At 49.4% G+C, this 16113-nt stretch overlaps 1 protein-coding gene across 1 annotated transcript in view; it reads right to left on the bottom strand.

Moving 5' to 3' along the window:
* LOC126539565 (metalloprotease TIKI2-like) overlaps positions 1-16113 on the bottom strand; it is a 127209-nt gene that overhangs the window by 45931 nt on the left and 65165 nt on the right. The window contains exons 3-4 of the mRNA XM_050186447.2: positions 10001-10269; positions 8053-8347 (exon numbers count right to left, since the gene is read on the bottom strand). Of these exons, the coding sequence (XP_050042404.1) occupies positions 8053-8347; positions 10001-10269 (564 nt within the window). The remainder of the gene's footprint in view (positions 1-8052; positions 8348-10000; positions 10270-16113) is intronic.

Genomic DNA, 16113 nt, shown 5'->3' with positions numbered 1-16113 from the left:
AGAACCACCCGGAACTTTGCCTGCGCACTTCTCGTTTAACGAATGCTGCGTGTCCTTTTTCGTCCAGTGGATGAACGAAGCCCTCACTTCCGGCGTGTTTCATCACCTTGCTTACAATACATGACATCCCGCACGTTTTGTTCGCGTACGCAGCCAGGCAGTGCGGAGGGGCGACACCTACGCGTTCGCTCGCCGCGCCCTGCCTCAAATCCGCCCCGCTTCGAGCATTCTCGGCTACCGCGCTGAGCCTGGGCCGTCCGTTCCCAGGGGATTTGAGGAGAAGGGGAAGGGGGGGGGGTACCCTCCGATTCACGCGCGGAAATCTTTCTGCTCGCCACTCTGCCAGTGTGTCCCCATAGGCAGGAATCCGCCCCGGCCGGGCGCTACAGGAGGTGTGTGGGCGGGCGTGACAACCACTCGGACCCAATTTGTCCGCGCTCGCGGACGCGTGCCGTACCGGACAGCTTCCTCCGCGGTGCTTCGTCTTGTTTGCCTTTGCGTTTCCGCAGGGCTGTAGGCTTGCAGCGGCTCCCCCGAGTCTCGAGAGCGAAGTCCGGCCGACGAAAGCGGCTTACGCGCACTCCGCGCGACCGCTCTGTTCCCTCTGGCGCGGCCGGCGCGCTCTATGTGGGATCCGAATGCCAGCGTGAACGACGCGCATATACGGGAAAAACGCTGCAGAACGTCGCCTTGGTTTTTTTTTTTTTTCCTGCGCAAGCTGCGTCTGAATAGCGATGCCGATCGTTGCCGCGCGAAGAGAAAGGCCGCGCACTATATGCCAAGGCGCCAGCTCTGTGCGCACGACAGGCGCTGTCAAACGGGATTCGACGAGGCTTTCGGACAGCCACGAAGATTTTGCAGGGCGTCATCGATCTCTCATAGTCTCGCAAAATACGAGTCGCCTAATACCATTCAAAAAAAGAAAGAAAGAAAAGAAATATAATAATAATAACAACGGCGGGCGCCTCACAGCGCCCGCCGTTCCCAGTTTGGTGCTTCCCAGAATAAATCCAGAGCTTGTGAAAACGCCGAGAACGCACTTGCGGGTAGTGGTTTCTTCTTTGAAAGCGGGCAATGCGTACTGGAGGACGAGAAAGTGGTCGAGCGGAATACCCGAAGGAATTATGAGGGCGACAGTGATGAGGCACCGACCCGCTGGGGTGGCGTAGTGGCACTGCTCTACTAGGCTCGAGGGCGCATGGTCGAATTCAGGCCGCGGAGGCGGCACTTCGATGGGAGCGAATCGCAAGAACGTCCGTGTACCGTGCACTGGATGCACGTTAAAAGAACTCCATGTGGTCAAAATTAATCCAGAGTCCCCCACTACGCGTGCCTCATTATCATATCGTGCTTCTGGAACATAAAACCCCAGATTTCAGTTACGTAATTATTAGGCACCCAACCCGGCAGTGCACATATGAGACAGTGTAGACGATGCCTAAAGTTCACAAAAGGACTCGGTCTACCAAGAGAACAGAGAGAAGACATCGGGTCTCGCATCAGCTTTATTCTCATTTTGTAATTCTTAATCTCTCACCGATACCATGATATTCGAAGTTACAGTTTTGTTATGACATCAATGACAGAAAAAAACTTGTGAAACTGCTTGTTTCTTTGCCAATTCCGCGTTGTGGGTATTTGGTAGTGAGTTACTGGTTGGAAACAAAACGAGCATAAAGCAGTCAAGCACGTGGCACGCGTGCGCGTGCAATATGATTCCATGTCAACTAGAGCCATACGTGTCACAGGCAACAACATGTCAACTAGGAGCCTTTTACCAACCATGCATACGTGCAGGCTTTATCGTTTAGAAAACGAACGCATTTTAGTTAATTCTACGGAAAGGTAAGCCGAGTAAAACACCTGGAATATGATGCATACATATCTGCATGTATTTTCCTGTAAATTACAGTTAGGAGTAGCACTTCCGCACTTCTGTCACATTTTTCACTGTGTACACTTGTACGATTTACGCTTATAGTAATAATAATAATAATAATACCTTTATTCATAAAAACAAGTGGTACAAAGTGCCAGGCATTAGGAAAGAAGTTGCTACAAAAGCAACTTTAGTCCTAATAACCAGAAGGTCCAAAAGGCAGCAGACAGCAAGGAGCGAGAAAAAAAAAAGAAGAAAAAGAGAGGAATGCGGAACAACGAAAATGGAGAAAGGAAAGAGAATAATGACATGTAGTACATAAATGTCACTTAAACAATTTGCTTTGCACATGAAACAGTTCGGGAAAAACAAACAATATAGGTATATAGATACACAAAACTCTTATAAAGAAAAATGATTAGGTACATGTACATGTACCTAATTAGGTACGTGTACGCCACTCCAGGAGCCAGGTGTGCAAGAAGACGACAAACGATTATGTAGCTCCACTTCGTACTTTCAACGACTTTGACGAGTTCATTCCTTTCGGAAGCATCGAATAGAGACCTCCAATCGCTATATCCTGTGTCCGAAACGGCAGCGTCCTGTGGCGTCCTGCCCTGATTCAGTAACTGCAGACGACCGCCACACATGTCGCACGAAGATGCAGGCACACAAGGAAGGATGATCTGTATTTGTTCTTCGTGACATTACGAGCTATATTTCTAGGCATAGCAAGGAACTATACACATGGGCATCAGCGACATGGATCGATATACGACTTCAATTTTAGAACGTCTAAAGAAACCAAGCCACTAGCTCAGGCGACCAATAAGGGAGAGCTCACTAGACAGCTATGCTGGGCAATGATGTCGCATGCGGCGTGCCTCCTTCTTCTGTAGTTGTAACTTCGTAATCGCAGCGGAGACCTAAGAAGATGGGTGGTTAGGAAGGAAGCCACGGACAAGGCAGGTGAAAATTCTGGGGTTTCACGCGCCATCACCACGTTCTGATTATGAGGCGCGCCGTAGCGGGGGACTCCGCTTTAATTTCGGCCATCTGGGGTACGTTCTTTAACGTGCCCCCAATGCGTGGTATACACGGGCGTTTTTTGCGTTTCGCCCCCAACGAAATGAGGCTGGGATTCGATCCCGCTACCTGGTGCTTAGCAGCGCAGCGTCAAAGCCATTGAGCAACTACGGCGTGTCAAGGCAGGTGAACGCTTTGCTTTATTTCTAAGCGTATGCTCTCCAAATCGTAACTTCTTTGCCCGTTATGCCAGCGGAGTTCACTTCGTTGCGTAATCAGTGACGGCATCGGCGTTGCTTTCTGTCGGTTTATAGAGGACAGGAAATTGAAGTTGTCATCTGGCTAGGCGTGTTATAGAAGCAGTTAGCGCGTCCAGTGTGCCGTGCTGCCTCCATGCACGCGCGCGTCCCCCAGGGCACCGCTGTCGGCACGAGATAGCGCTGCGCGTCGCGAGGTGCGCGGGCTGCCTGCGACGAACCAGACTGAATCCCAGGCGACCATTATGCGCCCTCGGAACGATGCGCCAACATTGTGGCAGGGATTTTCCAGAGCCATCAGCAGCCGTCGCGCAGGTTGCGGCCACAAGGGCGAGACCAGGCGTCGGGGAAACCTGTGGCCCATTAGCTTGCCTCGGAGGACGGTATACGCCAACACGATGCGTGAATGTCAACGGCCTTGCTGCATTGTTGAGAGAGAGAGAGAGAGAGAAAATGATAAATGAAAGGTAGGGAGGTTAACCAGGACTGAGCCTGGTTGGCTACCCTACACTGGGGAAAGGGAAAGGGGGACGGAAAGATTAAAAAAAAAAGAAAAAAGAAAGTCCACTGGAGATATCAGTCGGTCACTCAGTCCGGATCACAGACGCTGACTCAATCCGGTCGCTTTCAAATATCGCAGCAGCGCTTTTGTGGCCTTTTGTAGCTGTGATATGCGAGGCCATGATCCCAAGATCTTGTTCAAGGTGAACGGCTTTCCATCTAGCTGATTGAGAGCTGTGCAGAGGTCTTGCCTTTCATTTTCATAAGAGGGGCAGTAGCACAGTAGGTGTTCTATGGTTTCCTCGACACCGCAGGCATTGCACTCGGCGCTATCAGCCATTCCAATCAGAAATGCATAAGCATTTGTGAATGCGACGCCCAAACGTAAGCGGCACAGCACTGTTTCCTCATTTCGCGGATGACCTGGTAACAGCCGCAGTTGCATATAGGGATCGAGGGAATGCAAGCGATGGTGAGTGAATTCAGGTGTGCGCCACTTCTCCAATGTCAAAGAGTGCGCTAGCTTGCCTAAGTGTTGGGCTGCGTCGGTCCGCGATAAAGGTATTGAAACAAGGGTTGCTCCCTCGTGAGCTTTTCTAGCAGCTTCGTCAGCGAGGTCGTTGCCGGAGATACCGCAATGACCAGGCAGCCACTGAAACACGACGTCGTGTCCTTTCGCGATCATGTGATGGTGCATTTCTCGTATCTCCGACACGAGTTGTTCACATGACCCGCGACGAAGAGATGCCAGAAGACATTGTAAGGCCGCCTTCGAATCGCAGAATATAGCCCACCGATTAGCCGGTTGGTTATTAATATAATCAACGGCACCTCGGAGGGCAACAAGCTCCGAACTAGTCGATGTTGTCAAGTGAGAAATCTTGTATTGGATGCTTAGTGAACGGGATGGTATAACCACTGCGCTGGTGGAGCTGGTCTGAGTGGAAGAGCCATCCGTATATATATGTACTCGATCAAAGTAGAAAGTGTGCAAACAATCCAGAGCTGCTTGCTTCAAGGCCAAGGTAGGCAGGTCGGTCTTCTTTCTTATCCCTGGAATCGTAAGACGCACTTGAGGTTGTTTTAAACACCACAAAGCTGAGGTTGAACGTGCAGAGGGTGTGAAACCCGATGGTAAGGAGGCACGATGGATGTTGACCTTGTTGGAGAAGGACGCCTGTGGTCGTCGTTCTGGCAGGCACGCAAGAAAGCTTGACTGCATCCGTGAAACATGACGAACATGGGCTCTAAGCGTTTCGGTGCTAATGTAAGTTGTGATCGGATGGTCTTGAGCGATTATAATGGTTCCAGCTGTCGAGGCGCTGCGCGGAAGGCCTAGGCAAACACGTAGTGCCTGCGCCTGCACGCTCTGAAGTTCTCGAAGATTTGACTTGCATGTTTTAGCAAGCACGGGGGAGCTATAGCGTAGGAATCCGATGAACAGTGCTCGATATAACTCGATATAGCAAAACATGGGGATCGTCAGTGGGCTCCATGCTGCATTGTTGAAGTTGTCGCTGCACTTCGGAGCTCAATTTAAATGTAAATATATTTTCTCAGTAAATCTGCGTAATCTTTCCCACCGATGATCCTCACTCGTCTTCGACGTCTGGAGTCTTCCCGTACAAGGCACTGATTTGCGGATGAAATGAAGCCGGCCAAGTGCAAGACGGTCAGAGTGACGCTCGTCTCTTCCTCTCTCCAGCTTCTCGCTCAGCACAATAAAAGCTTAAGCGCAGTATATGCGGCTCAGCGTGCAGCGCATTAGAGGCCAATTTCCAACCGCTTGGGGCGGACTACGTGCAGTCCGCGCATAGTATCCGCGGGATAGAGGCCAGTTGCACAGACGACTTAGTGGGCTACTGCTCACTTCGAAAAAGCTCTGACGGTATAAACCGAGCACACCGAAACAAGCATTCTCGCTCAAGGCCTTATCTCGCATAGACCACCGGGCGATGCCCTGCCGCGTATTCAAGTGGAACAGTGACGTGAGTATTGCCTCACGCTAGCGTAGACAGGCGTGTAGGCAAGTAGCGCCAACAGCGCTGAAACTTGGTGTGCCGACAGCAGCGCCGTAAGCAAATGTAGCGCATGCAGCGATTTCGCGTCAGCAAGTTGAGCGCTCCTCTTGGGGTACTAATGCCCAGGTTCTCACTTGACTGGACGCCGTCGTGCCAGAACGTAGGAGCGTATGCGCCTGTCGCAACGCACGTAACTATGGACAGAGGTCGGCCGCACGCATCGGAGTGAATCGGACGTTCATACAGCCGTGCGTCTGTTATGGTTCATAATGTCGAGCGATTTTTGTCGCCTCCATACCGGATGGCATCAGCACACTTTGGTCGTACACTTAAACGGCCGTAGCGCCTCCTCGTCAGCGCTAATTTCCCCGTAGATGTTTTGGTAGTTGGCTGGGTTTTATGTTACTTGCCGAAGCTGCACCTCAGCTGCAACGTACACCGCGCAAGAGGACTGCAGGTTAGTTTGGCCACGTTCGGCTTCCTGGCGTATACCAAAATCTTTGCACACAGGTGTTCTGAATTCCGCTGCCATATGGCCAGGAATCGAAGCCTCGACCAGATTTCTCACCCGCGGCACTATACAGCCACTGCGCCTTCGCGGCGAGTAATAACTAAAACCACTATCATCGCTTAGGTAACCGTTCACCACGCAGATAAGTCATGGTCTCTAGTATTTGAATGTCTATAGCGTGTGAAGGAATTATGCGCTTGTCACTGTTTATTTGTTGTCGCGAACATATTTAGGTGCACAGTTTGTTGTTTTTACTGCATAATTTTGGGGGTGGAGAACAGAACCAATAACCGCCATATCTGCAGGGGTAATACAGACTGGTTTACATATAAGGACAATTAGTTATGAATGCTGTCCTGTGTGCGTGTTTTTTTAACGTTCCTACTCCTTGTGTACATAATGTATCGACAAATCAGTAGAACAATAGCCGCCTGAAAACAAGAGCCGTCAATGACAAAGCGCCTTGTTCTTCTTTCTTTTTCTTTTTCGCGAACTACTTCCTTGCGCTGTGCAGACTATCATGAATTCATTTAGTGTGCCAGCTTACTATCTCAGAAAATAAGCTGTATGTGATTACGGAACATCAACAAAGGAACCATTACGGTTGCTGTAATTTCATCGCCGCACATAACGCCACTGCCGGCTCGTCCCTCGATGAACTGCGCGACAGCGGAGATGAGCGACGACTGCGAGACTCCCGAGGCGACGCGCGGAATCGGCGCGCTGGGGTCGTGCGGCCGTCGCTCCCCGGGGCACTAATCCGGGAGCCGCGCCCCCCACGCGAACAGCACACACACCGCTCTCTCTCGGCTAATCCGCGGCGACGGCGAGATCGGGGACGCGCCGTTCGGGAGCCGCGCCGGTGCCAGCTACTGCAAACAGGCGGCGGCTGCAGAGATTTATCTACGCCGGCGCCTTCCATCGCGCCGGTAGAGTGCACGTAGTCGCAGCACAACGCCGGCGGGAGACGACGCGAGGCCGTAGTAAGAGGACGGCGGTGCTTACGCTCCCTGCCCTTGCTCTCGCTTTCGTTATGTTTTTCGCACGATGTCCTGGCCGGTCGTTTGCAGTCGCTTTGCGCAGCGCTGCTGTTGCCGTTTTCGCACGTCCGTAGAGTCTGGCTCGCGCTTTTTGCCCGCTCGTTAGCCGGGTTTCGCCAGAGAGCCTGTCACTGCCGGTTTGCTTGGCACAGTGCTCATGCGTGGCAAGCTTTCTGAATTCTTCACCTCCACAGCCATCTTTCTTCCTGTTCATTTTCTCTTTGTTTGATTACTGTGTGCCTCTCGGCGCTCCTCGGCGTCCCTGGGTGTGCAGCGCTTCATGTTGCTCGCGATGTCGCACTAGGAGTTCGGCCGTTACTGCCGAAGAAATGGCTGCCATACCGCAAACAACAGACGTCGCGTGGTTCCCTACAACCACATGTCAACATTTAGAAAGGATTACACTAGATTATTTATGTCAGCCACACGTATTCTACTTCACAAGGGTGGCAGATTGCGCAAGTTAGTACGGTTAATACGGCATGATTTTATCTTGTTTTTAGCGCAACTCAGTTTGATTTCTTCCAACTGGTTCATTTAGTGACTCCTGCGAACGCGTTTCATACTCCGCGCATAGCATACATGATAAGACTTCGTTTTTTTTCGGCCTCGCCCAAAGTACATCTACACATTTTCCCCTCCACTCGCATACTGCATGCGTCGTCCAGATGACACCGAATGCCCCACTTGCAAGGCGTCGACTAACGTGAACATTTCGCGACTGCTCAGTGGTGTGAAAGCGAAGACCCGGCCCTTGTGAATCGCCTCGTGACGGCTGTCGGCGAGGCCGTACTCGTCAGGCGACGGACCTTACCTGGCTGCCGTTGAGTCCGTTGAGGGGCAGGCACTGCTCGTGCACCTGCTCGACGGCGCCGGTGCGCTTGGCCAGGCGCTGTGCCTCCTGCGCGAGGAAGAGGTCGAGCACGGGCACGCCGCGGGCGCGCACGTCGCCTTCGGTCAGCGAGTCGACCATGAGCAGCACCCAGATGGGCCGCTTGCGCTCCCAGTCACCCGTGATGGCGTGGAACAGGTAGTCGGCGTACAGGCCGCGCCCGCGCTGGTCGGCCGTCATCCACGACGACATCTTGGCGCGCACGTACTCCAAGTGCCTACGGCGAGGCGCACACATTTCTCTTATAGCCTGGTGCTCTGCCATATCGAAAGATAGTGTCAGGATTCCCTGACTCTTTCTCATTGCGCAAGTTGTTGTACTGACGCATGGAAAACATTGCAGCGCTGAAGACAAAGGCACAGAAGAGACAGCGATGTCTTTACTTTCTGTGTCCTCGTTTTCTGCGAGCGGTAATGTTTTCCACGTCTCGCTTAGCGTCGTCAGTGTGAAACGTTAGCGAGGCACTAGAAGCGTCTGTGAACAGCTTTTTGACTGTCTGAATTTCATCTGACGTTCGGGGCTGCATGTTGGCATCACTCCCCCACTACTCCCGCAATAACAGCTTAGCGTGAAGCGGCGTTGCCTGACTTCTGCTGCAGTCAGCTGCAGTCTATATTTGCTTGCGAGAAACGAGTAGGGAAAAAGTATACCACCATACTTTTTAGTATAAGCCACCCAGCTCGCTGCATCTCACGCGATAAACAAAACGGCCTTTCGGCCACATTAATTCGCTGTTCTTTCAACATCGGCATATTACAGAAACGCAGACAGAGAATGAAATTACAAGAGTATAACGTGAGAAAGTGGCTTCGATGTCACAGAGGGTAAGAGATAACTTGAAACGTGCGAAATAGAATATAAAAGAAATGCCGGAATATTAAAAAAAAATTGTCACAGATGTGGGCACAATCTTTAATAACGTAAATGCTGCTTTAGCGCGTATAGTGTCCGCCTTACAAACGCGTTGTTGTCTATTGTGGTGCAAATTTCTTCCTGCAGTGGCCAGCTTTTGCATCAGCTTATCGACTTCTCGCTATTGCGCCGCTCTGGCCTGCCACTTTCCTGCAGTGTCCTCTGTGCGACGAGCCTCCAACGTCATACACCATAACACTGCGATGCGCCTTTGCTCGAACAAGGGAGCTATTCTGTGAGAGTGCACCTAATGGACATGTGCATTTCGTCTGCTGCTGAAGTGCTGGTTGGCTGTGGCACCTGGTTACTGCGGACGCGCAGCCCAGCCAATCAGAATTTCAACAGCAGAGGAAATGGACATGTCCACTAGATGGACAGAATACCTCCATAACTGTGCGCCGTTTTATTCTTGACCGCTGACGTCACGTTCTCCGCTCGCACCGCGCCCACTCAGTTGCCCGCCGTCACTTTGATTTTTCTCTGAAGTACTTCGCATTATACGAGACGCTTTCAATTATCTACATAAGATAGTAGAGGCATTCAAATACGTGAGCATCAAGTTAAAGGCCGATATTTTCTTTCAGCTACATTTTCAGCGGTCGTTTACAAATTGCAAACGCACTTGTAGGCTATGAGGGGCTCTCTGGAAATTCTTGACAAATTATTACTTCTTCGAGCTTGTTTTGATTATCGTCAAAGTTTCCGAAAACACCTCCAGCATTTCCGCACTGTTCACTATACCTGTGCAAGACATCGACCAACATTCTAATTCGTCTGTCTGTATATATTTTTGGCAACTTATGGAGGCTGCGCGCAGGACCAGCGTGGACGCAGGCGTGAGATACAGTGCCTCTACATGACAACTTTCCACAGAGCTGGTGCCCTTTTACCGCTACGACAAAACGTGCTGCCTTACACGGCCGTGTGGGCTCCGTAAGTGGATGACAAGCTCTCGTACCTTCGCAGTCTCGTCAGCAGGTCGGCCGGCAGGACGTCGGCCAGGGAGCGGCCCTCGGGCAGCAGCTGGCAGTTTGCCAGCGCCCCCAGCGTGCCAGGGTCTAGCAGGTCGAGCTCGAAGACGACGCGGTCTGCGTTGCCGAACGCCTGTTTCGCGTTCTCCGGCACGTGCTCCCAGACTCGGGTGTACGGCACGTGGATGGTGCCGAAGAAGTACGACGGCGGCTCGCTCCGCGTCGACCACAGGAATGAGCGCACGCCACTGCCAGTCTGCGACGACAAGCACAGAAAAAAACATGATAGAGTAAAAGAGAACAGAACAGAAATGACACTTCGTTATTTTCTTTTAATTCTCTGACTTTTTTTCCCGTTTCTTTCGAAACGCGGGGAAAGCATCAGTTATCATAAAACCAACTAGCCTTGATTTCTGCCATATGTACATCCACACACGTTGGCGGACGCCCAGTACCGTTGAAGTTAACGCCGCTTTAGCGTGGAGGTCGCTTAAGTGTGATCTCACGTTCAATTTCCGGAGAACGACAGTGAATCCCCGTAATTTCGAAAACAGGTGCGAGCCACAACCCAGAGGTGCTTGCTGACGTTGAGTGGCTATCACTGCAGCGACAAAACATTCTGCGTTTCGGAGGACAACACGTTTGCTCACTAGCTCGTCGATTTTCTGATAGTCAGCCACGCTCAATCCACCAGTTGTTGTGACTCCATGCGCCGCTATTCAACTTCTTGCAGTAAACAAAGCACCTCTCGCAAGCGCGCGTGGAGAGTCAGTAGAAAATAAGGAAAACATTCAGTGGAGATTTAGCAGCAAATGCGAGCGAAATGCTTTAGCATTACGTCGCCATCCTATGATGTCCCAGATCCATGATTTAAACCCCGTTGAAAACACATTGAAAAGTGTTGTTCAGAAGCTCACTGGACACACGTCCTGCATCTTTGCGGAGCGAAGCGCAACTGACGGTAGTACGGAGCAGACCATCGTCAGTTGCAACATATACAGGGTGTTTCAGCTAACTTTAGCTAGAGTTTAAAAATATGCCAATGCACTCTAAAACGACGCGACCAAATGCATGTTGCTCACTTTTGTACGTAATGTGTCACGCTATTTTCTGTATTTCGCTTAAATAGATAATTAGTCAAAATTAATTAACCAACTTCTGAAGCAACGAAGTGACCCAAAAAATTCCAATTAGAAACTTGTAGAGCGCTTTGCAAAACGTCCAATCAGATAGTTTTTAACTTTCTATCTATTAAATATTAGTGTTTTTCAGCTTACTGCGGATGCCCACGAAATACAAAAAGATACCACGTTACATACCCGCTGGCGCGCCGTGATTGTAGCGCTCCCAAACTGTCCGCGTACAAACGAACATAGTATCTAGCAGGGCGTCCTGCCGCTTTAAAGGCGACAAGGCAGTGACGAAGGCGTTGGCTGTGCGACATACGCCAGCGATGTGCTTCTCTCGCGGTCGTTCATTATAGCCATAAGCAGATGCAGTGGCACCACACCGGGCTAAATGCTGTCCGTTTGTGCGCGGAACGCTTGAGAGCAGTGCAATCACGACGCGCAAGCGGGCATGTCACGTGGTGTTTCTTTTTTTTTATTTCGTGGGCATCCGCAGTAAGCTGAAAAACACTAATACCTTATAGATAGATAGAAATGGATGGATGGATGGATGCAAAACTTTAATAAAGGTCCTGAGGTACGCGACTCAGCGCGCTGCGGGCCGCTCCCACGTTGGGACAGTCAGGCCATGCCCGACCGCCGCATCGTGGGCCCTCTGGACAGCCCATAGCTGCGCCACGGCATCGGGGCTCTTGATAGCGGAGGGCCACTTGTCTTCATTGATTCGTTCTGTGCCTCGTAACGAGGGGCAACGCCAGAGCATGTGGTCTAGGCTAGCGATGTCATTCATACAGAAACTGTATGAATGGGTCAAGAACACGACGCTGAAATGTTTCGTAAACAATTAAGGCTCTCAGGGCGCGCGCGTCCCGCGACCGCGCCAGACGTGCGCCTCCTTTTCAGTGAGCCAGCGCAGCAAACATGGAAGGGCAAAGACAAGCACCGTCGTTTGTCAGTTCTCTGCGCTGATTCACCGTCACAAATCAACTTGCTCACACTGCCACTTTATTGTGCCTCCTGCACGGCTGTAATTTACGCAAACTCGGTACGCGCACGACCTTGCGGTAATGGCCGGAACGAAGGATACCGCTGGTCACTGCTGACAACAAAAAATATTCATACAAAAAACGAAACGGAAGCAATTTATTTACCAGGCAGAAATGCCGCCACTCTGTTATCATCACCGGCCGAGTTCAGAGCGGTTAACAATCACCTGGCGGCATGCCAGTTATGGTTCTAGTCGCGTCTCTTCGTGGATTCGAGTAACCCGTGCGCGGTGTAGGCAACTGATTAGCGAGCGAGTTGCAAAAAAAAAAAAAAGAAAAAAAAAAGAAAGTGTGTACTACTACTACTGGCATGCAAAGACATGCAACTTCTTTTGTATAATGATGTATGTTGGCGCGTAAATAAATACCTAATCTTTGAGCGCGTAGTATTACCCGCTGTGGGGGCTCAGTGGCTACGGCGCTCTGCTGCTGAGCATTATCAAGGTCGCGGGTTCGATTCCTCGCGACCGCATTCTGAAGGAGTGTGGCGGGGCGGAATGCGCTGGTGCACTTAGAAATAGATGCAGTGTAAATAATCCTATGGTTCACAAGCTATTCAGGGCACTCCACTCTTCAGAGCCCCTCACATAGCCCGAGTGTTTCTTCGGGACGGAAAGCCCCATGAATTATAGTACGTAACGTTGTGCAAGTATACTACATCACATGAAAATTGAGTGAACGGTTCCTTAGCGTAGCAATGTCAACGGCTGACTTTTTATTCCTGTACACTACGCCTTGAATGTCGTTCATAACATTCTCCGGGGTGGGCACATGTGCACGTCTTTCGTTGTACCTTCAAGCGGGGGTGTCAGATTATCGGCCCATTCGCAAGAAACGGCACAATAGACTGGACGAAGGTGTTTACCAAGCATAACGCAGCGAATACGGAGAAGCGGGGCAATGCTATCGGTGGACAGCACTGGCAAAAAAAAAAAAAGAAAGGCTCAATCAAGTGCCGATGCTAAAAAAGGCAAGGTGGACGTGCACGGTGGTCCAATGCTTCGATTATTAAACGTTGATCGTATGCATCTATTATATTTCCTTTTTTTTCACTCAATCGCTCATTTCGTATTTTCTTCGTATCATATTTGGCACGCAATTACGTCCCTACCTTTTCTTTTCTTTTTTCACCAAGAGGCAAGGTGCGTCGATCCCGGAGATAATGCATCCCATGGTACAATGTGGTTCATCTTCGACAATATTTGCGCTAATTACGCCCGTACCGGCTATTTTAGCTACTGTGAGACTAATGCTCTCTTCTTGTGGGCACCGTGGAAGCCGCCTTCGATACATTACCTCGCGCGAACCCTGCTTAGTCCAAGCAAATTCGCTTAATTTCCCAAACGTGTGCCGTACGATGGCTTTGCCGCAACATATCTCTATTTACGGCGGTGCATCCTTTACAGGGGTAGATCCAATGTGCTGTTATCAACTATATTGGCGCTAATTACGCCGGTGCCATTAATTTGGCCGACTTCTACCTTCTTGTCTCGTTGGAACCTACATTTGGAGACCTCCCTACAACGCTCTGGAGACATGAAAGGTCCGTTTTTTTTTCAGGAAGTGTTTACAAGATACCGGGATCCCAGATATCCCAAACCCATGTGAAGTCAGCAAAGCCCGTGTCTTCAACAGGACTAATTAATAATTATGTGGCCGGAAATTCCAGCAAAGGAAATAAGTGATTTCTTTTAAACGCAACTTAGCGATTCCTGCTAAGGTTTATCAGTGGTAAAGAAACAAAGACTTAGCAAACACAGCGCACAGGACGTTAGAAGGACGAAAACGAAGCCTTGCTCATTGAAGTTCACTACACGTCTTGTTTAAAGTCGATTGCAAGCTTAGTGCCACTGCGACGTAAAGAGAGGAAGAAAATACTACATAAAGCACCACGCACAGCCTCTGTCAAGTCATATCGCCATCGTCGCGTCACGTCGCTCAGAAAAGAAAAGAAATTATTTTATTTCGACAGAATGATTATCGAATGCCCTAACTCAGTGCTTTTATTTCAGACAAGTAATGCTGTTCGTTTGTTTGTTTGTTTGTTTGTTTGTTTGTTTGTTTGTTTGTTTGTTTGTTTGTTTGTTTGTTTGTTTGTTTGTTTGTTTGTTTGTTCGGATTGAACACGATTTCATTTCACTTCATCCTACTTGCACCAAACCTTCCGTTCCTATGACTCCGGACCTTCGGTTCCTGTGGCTCATTCCGCGCTATTCTCCGTCAGTACAGTTAAACGCGCCGCCGATGTCTACTCGTTCTTCACGATGACACTTTCACAGGGAAACTCGGCAGTGCCGTCTACGCACCTGTTCAATACATTGCCTGTCAAGCATTGTGCACGGATCCTCACACTTTGTCGGCACGAATGCCTTTTTGTTTGGTAGATGTGCAACATTTTAACAAGAGGAAATGGTAATGCGAAAATACATTTCTAAGTTTTCCTCGCAGTATAATGCGGGAGCGTCATGCTCTTTACGCGTAGAGATCTTAGCAGAACGTGAAAACACAATGAAAAATGCACCCGGTGAAATCACTGCGGCTGCCGCAACGACACATGTTGCCGTTTGTCATTTTGACACACAAGCGCCAAGCGCCACTATAGGTTCCATCAGAGAGATAACAAAGCTCTCCTTATTCAGATGTATTATGTTCTGCCATTCTGTTTTCAACATAGGAAATAATCTTGAAGGAATACATTACGCATTTTTTTTTCATGTCGTCACAACGCGCCCCCGCCACATACACGTGCTCATTTCATGCGTTGCAACATGGATTAGTTTTTCACGCGTTTTATACACTGGTATAGATTATCGTATTATGATGAAAGTTCGCGTTCATTGCGTACGTTGCGCGAACAGCGTAAAGGGCTGTTTGTGCTTAGAGTATATCTGTGATTTATATTGCCACTATAAAAAAAATTTCCGACAGACAGGGTCTGAAGTCGAGATAGGAGGGAAAAAAGGCAGAGAGATTAACCAGGCGCGAGTCTCTTACGGTTCTACATGCGGGAAATACTGTCGAGAGTTCGATGTTCGGCCAAATAAGAGCCTTGTTAGAAACGGTCACTCACCAATGTGCCAAATAAAATGACGCTTCGCGATTCAGATATTTCTTGTTCGCAGCCCACGGAATCTCTCATTCACAGTACAGGTGCGTGGCTGTTGTTTCGTTGGTTAGTTAGTTGTTTTTTAGTAAAATGGCGCTAGTTACTCTGGCGGATCGGCCAGAAATCGGGCTTATGAGGGTTGAAGAAAATAAAGAATTGAGGTGAAAATATTATTAAATAAATTTATAAAACTAGAAATTTTAAAAATAAGAGTTACTTGATACGTATACGAGGTAAATAATAACTATTGCCACTGGAAAGAAAGAAATTAGTACACGATGAAGGGAAAAAAAATTGCATATGTACAATTCGTCTCTCGCGCAGGAAATCGGCGACATAACATACGTTCCTGCAGCTAAAGCCCCCTAGCACCTAAGAATAGGAAGACTGGTAGAGACAGGTCACGCCAAGTTTTTGAAAGAGATCTTTAAAAAATTTTCATTTGAACAGTAGTATGGCGGCAAGCTAAGAAAAATGGTTCATGAAAATCACTCATCCCAGAAATAACATAATGCGGGCAGGGCCAGATCAAACCTGTGAAGGTAAATGTCGAGTAGAGGTACTTGGCAACACGCTCACGTAAGCAAGGTTTGAACTACTATTCCGATTAAAATTAGGATGCAGAAATTCGGAAAATGAAAGTTTGGAACAACTTTTGGCCGAAGTAAATTCATGAACTACGCTGCCCTATAGCACTAAACCGATCTTGGTGAAACAGGCATAGGAGGACCATCATGAGATGCCACCTAGAGTGCATCAGCAGATTCGTTTGGGACTAAACCTTTCAGGTCTGCGGAAACCCACGCCAGTCGAAGGAGGTG

This window comes from Dermacentor andersoni, chromosome 11 (genome assembly GCF_023375885.2).
Source record: "Dermacentor andersoni chromosome 11, qqDerAnde1_hic_scaffold, whole genome shotgun sequence".
Lineage (NCBI taxonomy): Eukaryota > Metazoa > Arthropoda > Arachnida > Ixodida > Ixodidae > Dermacentor > Dermacentor andersoni.
This window is presented reverse-complemented; position numbering and strand designations above follow the sequence as displayed.